The sequence below is a fragment of the Puntigrus tetrazona genome, chromosome 2, assembly GCF_018831695.1.
Source record: "Puntigrus tetrazona isolate hp1 chromosome 2, ASM1883169v1, whole genome shotgun sequence".
In the NCBI taxonomy this organism is placed as follows: Eukaryota; Metazoa; Chordata; class Actinopteri; order Cypriniformes; family Cyprinidae; genus Puntigrus; species Puntigrus tetrazona.
In genome coordinates this window covers 13464034-13470506 of record NC_056700.1, presented here as the reverse complement: position 1 = coordinate 13470506, position 6473 = coordinate 13464034, and the positions used below count along the sequence as shown (strand labels likewise).

General features: G+C 34.8%; 1 protein-coding gene across 1 annotated transcript; it reads left to right on the top strand.

The window, feature by feature from the left end:
* The first annotated feature begins 243 nt into the window (after window positions 1-243).
* On the top strand, window positions 244-5941 carry LOC122323969 (carbonic anhydrase). Its single transcript, XM_043218110.1, has 7 exons — window positions 244-400; window positions 1178-1375; window positions 3195-3313; window positions 3557-3649; window positions 3739-3801; window positions 3872-4027; window positions 5064-5941. Exons 1-7 carry the CDS (start codon window positions 367-369, stop codon window positions 5181-5183), a joined length of 783 nt encoding a protein of 260 aa, XP_043074045.1. The 5' UTR covers window positions 244-366; the 3' UTR covers window positions 5184-5941.
* The last annotated feature ends 532 nt before the right edge of the window (window positions 5942-6473 follow it).

Here is a 6473-nt window from a genome sequence, read left to right as displayed (position 1 = left end):
ACGTGTATCCGAACCGTCGGAGAATACGACGGATGAAGAGGTTTGCTATTCTGGCCGCGAAAGGGCGAAAGCGACATAAACAGACGGAAACCGGTCGCGTGGAATGTCCTCATCCCGTCAGTTCACCGGCGCCCGAGCATCTCACGGAGCGACGCGATGCTCAGGGACGGGGGCTGCTCAGATGTCTTCTGACTGACTCCTCCTGTGGAGAGACCATGTGGCCAAGCCCACTGGGTTGAGATAGGTACCAGCACCAGCAGGGGACCTCTATATAAAGGCTGACATAGTTTAGAAGAACCAGCAGTTGTTGGTCTTTAGCGTCCAGGTCTTACAAGGAGCGGAACACATTGAAAGACACTAACAATCATGTCTCACGCTTGGGGTTACGGAGCACAAGACGGTAAGAGCTGTTTTACGGGTCCTAAATGAATCTATTAGTCTTTAAGGACTGTATTAGCTTCATTATATTAAAATATACAATATCATTAAGTCAAAAAGGTGTTTTTCTTTACATTCTTCTATTCTGAAAAACACTAATACAACATCTTTGGCTTAAAAACAAAACAGTTATTGCGTTTTGATTCATTAGGTTTCTCTGTGCCGGGAGGTATTTGTTATTATTATGCAACAGGGAAAAAAAAAAGTAGAAAACAAGCAAATGTAAAATATAAATAAGCATAAGACATATGCATAACACAAATGTTACAAAAGCTGTCACTGGGAAAGCGTATTTTAAAAGGTACCAATATGTACAATTTAGGTACTAATGTACAATTTGTTGGTAAATAAGGCACAAAAGTGAACATTTTGAAAGAGTACCACCCTGTTGAAAGTACTTATTTTCGAGAGTGCGAGATCGTTGCAGATTACAGTGTAAGGAAATGTGTCTTGTGTTTAATATTAATTAATTGCTTAAAAAAACCCCAACAAAACAAACAAAAACAAAACAAGACAATAATATGACTGAAACAACCTATATAAATTAGGTTACACCAACAAAAGTCATTTCTAAACGTCAAAGCTCCTCAAAGTAACAGCTGCACGTATCAGCTCCTTATCGTCTGCATTTGCTGACCTTGAATCTTGCGAGGAATGTAAACAATTTTTTTTGTGCACCTAAGCACTAGGTTTTTTATCTTACTCTGTTTCATCTTTTCCCCTTGCACTGTAATTTCAGGGCCAGAAAAGTGGGGAGAAAGCTTTCCCATAGCAAACGGACCCAGGCAGTCTCCTATTGATATCGTACCCACCCAAACACAACACGACCCTTCTATGAAGCATCTCAAATTGAAGTATGACCCCGCCACTGCTAAGGGCATCCTCAACAATGGCCATTCATTCCAAGTGGATTTCGCTGATGACGACAACAGCTCAAGTTAGTACATCGCTGCTCTTATTTTCAACCTTCTTAAGCATTATTAAACCTAATCTGATGCAGCCATGAATTTATTTAACATAGAATAGGTATTTTCTTTAGTGCACTTTTCATTAAATATTCATCAACATATGTTTTGGACCTTTTTTTTTTTTTTTTACCAAGGATTTTCTTTTTTGGTGCATATTAAAAACTAAAGTGAAAAGAACTGGTGCATCTAAATCTGTACATAAACAACTGAAGTCTTTCGTCACTCCGTCATCTCCTGCCCTATTTCTATTCATTCATTCCTCATTTATTAACTAGTCCAGAGCTTTTAGTGCTCAAATTGAGTCCGAAGCTTCAGCTCTTTTTTTTTTTTTTTTTCAGAGAGCAAGGATTACGCGAAACTGTGAATTTCTCTTTGTGTGTCCTTATAGGCCCCGTCTTACTCTGAATTCAATTTACACCAGTTCATCTATATTGAATCAACAAATGATGTAAAACCGTTATGTGAGCAGGGGATGTAGATGTGTGAATGTATTCCTTCCTCTGCCGGTGGAAATAAGGCACTTAGAGCTCCGTGTCCTCAAGTACTAATGTATTCTATTATGAGAGAAAGAACAGAGCCACATATCAATGCTGTGTGCCACGGCCGGTCAATGAGAGCAACATGTGCTGAATTTTAATGACCGTTTCAAGAGGGGAATCACACATATGCTCGGAAAAGAAACCTTGTACAGAAACACACAAAAAAGTCACTTTTTGCACACAAATTGCTTGCTAAAAAGAGATAAAAGAAGTATCTATTAGATATGTTAGGTAGTGAATATTAAGCTGCTCAAGTAATATCCCAAGTAGCCCACTCACACTGACCTGTCGGTTCCCTTTCGTTTAGGATTCCTAACACATATTCATACCATACAATCCCATATTAGAGATTTTAACTGAATTAAAATAATAATTAATTAATTTGTATAAAAAACATATAGAGATAAAGAATCTCAAATGATTCATTCAATTAGCATAATATGCATTATAATGATTATTATAATTGTGATTTTAGAAGTAAAAACTGTATATATTTATATATATAATAATTTAATATCATCCTGCATTTGTATTACTTGATTACTTGATGATTTTTCAAATGATTTTCAAAGAAGGTAAATGCAGTAAAAGAGTAACATTACTATAACTTAACTTAACTTAAAATAACTATTGTGTATTTTAATATATTTAAAATTGTAATTACAATAAAAAAGCAATTCTCCTTTTTAAAATGTAACAACACATGCAATGCGTTATAAATGCATGCATATACATTATAAATGCACCAATACAAAAAAAAAACTTAATTATTACAAACTTCTGGAACATATCAAATATTTATTGGCATATATTTGACATCTATGGAATGTATGTAGATATATTATCTTCATGCTTTATATGCATTGTTATATTGAATTAAAAATACAAATATAAATGCACAAATACATTAAAAACTCTATTAATATTTAGATATATATGAACAGTTCTTTTGCAGAAACAGATAACTATAACAGAATACAAGATAACAATTTACAGAAATCATGCTTTCCAATTAATCAAACTGTAGCTGGTTTATTTTGTACTAAATAACTGAAAATAAACAGCGAACACAATAAAACACATGATTCAAAAACCACGATTTAAAAAGAACATAATAATAAAAACATAGATTTATGCTTTTGCAAAAATACATCTTCATATATTATCTCTTTACAAAATGATTGACTGATGATTTTGTAGTGCTGTTAAAAGGAACAACTGAATGATTGGAAAAATGCTTTATGTGCAGCTCTGGCTGGAGGTCCCGTGACAGGGATATACAGGTTGAGACAGTTCCATTTCCATTGGGGCAGCAGTGATGACAAGGGCTCAGAGCACACTATTGCTGGAACCAAGTTCCCCTGTGAGGTAATGAGACTCTCTCTCACTCCTGCTTCAGTGTTACATTACAGCTGAAAGAACCCTCTTCTTCTGTGTTGTGGTTCAGGCCGTTCCAATTCTACTCTCCTGTTTAACTATGTATAGCTCATTAATATTCTTGCGATCATCTCTCACGAATTTGTGAACCCCTTGTTTTTTAATATGCTAATATATTAAGCCAATTCTGTATTTTTCTGCATATACTGAATGTTTCCGTCTTCTTTTCTAAAGCTTCATCTCGTTCACTGGAACACCAAATACCCAAACTTTGGCGAAGCTGCCAATAAACCTGATGGCCTTGCTGTGGTTGGGGTTTTTCTGAAGGTCAGGATTTTTCCCAAAAGAGTTTCAGGAATTGCAGTGATTAAATGATTTCAAATGATGGATCTGTTGTGTGTTTTTTTTATTCCCAGATTGGTTCTGCCAATCCAAGACTTCAGAAAGTTCTAGATGCTCTTGATGACATCAAATCAAAGGTATTTATTCATTCGTCCCGGTTCCCCTCAGATGTTTTTAGTCTTTTACAACATTCTGTTTTTTCTCCAGGGCAGACAGACTACATTTAGCAACTTCGATCCTAAAACCTTGCTGCCCGCCTCTCTGGATTTCTGGACTTACGAGGGCTCTCTGACCACACCTCCTCTTCTGGAGAGCGTCACCTGGATCGTTCTGAAAGAGCCAATCAGTGTTAGTCCTGCTCAGGTACTTTTCATCATACTTTATTTATGCTTTCACATTTTCAACAGTTATATACAGAAATATCTAGTCCATATCTTGGGTCATTGAAACATGATTAGGTCCATATGTTTTTTTGTTACTTTATAATGTCTTTGCTACCTATTGAGTTGACAATAAGTTAATAAACACCCAAATCAAATACTGTTGGTTTAGTATTGCAATAACACTAATGAGGTCCCAACATTAAACGTCACTCCTACTTCGAAACAGGGAGGGTCGGTGCTCCATATGTTTCTGTTTCTACAAGATTACTTTATCTTAAATATATTGCTTGCCTGACAACAAGTATCATATTTAAGTCAGGCTTGTGCCTTTAAGATTGTGCCAACACCCATATGTTCATTAATGGAGATCAATTTGCCCTTCACTGCAGTCTATTCTTGTTTTTATACATTTTATTTATTAAAGCAATAAGCAAAACAAGAAAGTGCAGTTGTAATTCAGCAATAAGTATTATCCTACACCCATTTTACTGGTGATACACCACACTGAATATTTAATATATTATAAAATAATAAATACATTTCCTGTATAGTAACACCAAATATATGCAAATATTATAATATACAATACCGTTCAGTAAGATTTTTATTCACATTCTGCATGTGAACATACTTGAGCACCAAACATATTAGAATTGATTTAGAATCAAGACATAGAATTGACATATTAGAATTACAGCTTGTCTTATAAACGCTGCTTCAGCAGGATCATATTGAGTGACATTTTTGCTTTACAAAAAACAAATAAATAAAAAAAAGTGCCCCATTCAATACCTTTCCCTGCTGTAGGCAGTGCTGTTAGCCTGCAGAGCTTATTTTAGCCTCCAGTGGTTAGTCAAAACAGTCTAACAACTGCACGGGAATTCTGGCAAGTGCTCTATGAATGAGCATGGAGCTAAATATAGTTAATACAGGCTGTAATAAGGCTCCACAAGACTGCCAGCAACACACTAAACACCACAATCAAAGAAAAATATTTCTGTCTGTCTGTTCTTCAGATGGCTAAATTCCGTAGCCTGTTGTTCACATCTGAAGGAGAGGCACCTTGCTGCATGGTTGACAACTACAGACCCCCTCAACCTCTCAAGGGACGCAAAGTCCGTGCATCCTTCAAGTAAACAGCAGTATTGATGCCACAACCCTCCCTCTGCCTTCTGATCATGGTGCTTTTGACTGGTTCGCAAAAACATTCCCAGTGAAATTGCTACTGAAATATCGCAACCCAGGCCCTTGCTTACATTGCAGTGTTGATAACAAGAAAGCTGGATCTGAGCTTCTAAAACTGTCTATTTCTGTCGTGAATTGCTTATATTATTATTTAACACGAGAAATAGTATTAAAATGCTTATATACTCAGTGCTTAATAGCAATGGCAGCCCCAGCTGTAGAAACAGTGGTTTGTTACCCATTTTCTTTGCAGTTTTAAGTGAACTGGACTACTATTTTACTTCCAAATGATCCCAGTCTATCTTTGATCGCTCCACTTTGTGCTTTATTTCTAGCTATGCAGAACTGCACTATACTCCATGTTATTTAATAGGAAAGACATCATGGTTCTTTTTGTGTTTATGGCAATGGATGAATGTCAGTTAAATGTGTAACTGATCAGACGTATTGATGCTGGAATACCTGCAGGAAAGCACTTATTAACAGCAATATGTTGTTGCTAAAGTGTTTTTTATTATTTATCAAGAGAATTTCAAGGGATTAGCGTTTAGAATTGTTTTAGGAATGTTGTACCATGATGTTCTGCCATAGATACTATGATATAGATTTTTCTGACTTAAATTGAGCAGTATTGTGAACAAATATTATATGTAAATCAGTCATATATTAGAGATTTTATCAGCAATAAATGAATATATTTTAAACTATACATCCTGTGATTGTTTTCTTTGCACAGCACAATGCATAATTTGTAATAATACATAATACATAAATTGATGTTAACCTCAGCTTTAGTACACAGCAGTTTTTCTTTCTTTTTTTTTACTTTAGATCAAATTAAGATCAAACTTAATTATTGTATGAGGTATCATAAATTAATAATGGAATTTAATGCTACATTATATCTATACTGTAATTGTTTTATTTTATAATATAATATGTTATTGTTAATTTTTATGTAAATTACAGTAATGTATTTAACTTTAAATATGTACACTGTGTGTATATGTATACACACACACACACACACATTTTTATTATGCTGTTGTCTAGGTCTTTTCTAGTCACAGAATCCAAAAGATTTTTTCCATGGTATCCACAAATATAATAAGCAGCACAACTGCTTTTAGCATTAATGATAAAAAAAATGTTAATTGAGCTTCAAATCAGCTTATTAAAATCATGTGACACTGAAGACTGCAATAAGACTGCTAAATATCCTGAGAAAAAAGTACATTTTA

Bases quoted from the DNA above. Each gene is read 5' to 3' on its own strand.
- LOC122323969 (XM_043218110.1), top strand. From the start codon at position 367: ATGTCTCACGCTTGGGGTTACGGAGCACAAGACG. The intron at 1,376-3,194 runs GTTAGTACATCG...CTTTATGTGCAG, and splicing joins TGATGACGACAACAGCTCAA to CTCTGGCTGGAGGTCCCGTG. The intron at 3,802-3,871 runs GTATTTATTCAT...TTTTTTCTCCAG, and splicing joins TTGATGACATCAAATCAAAG to GGCAGACAGACTACATTTAG.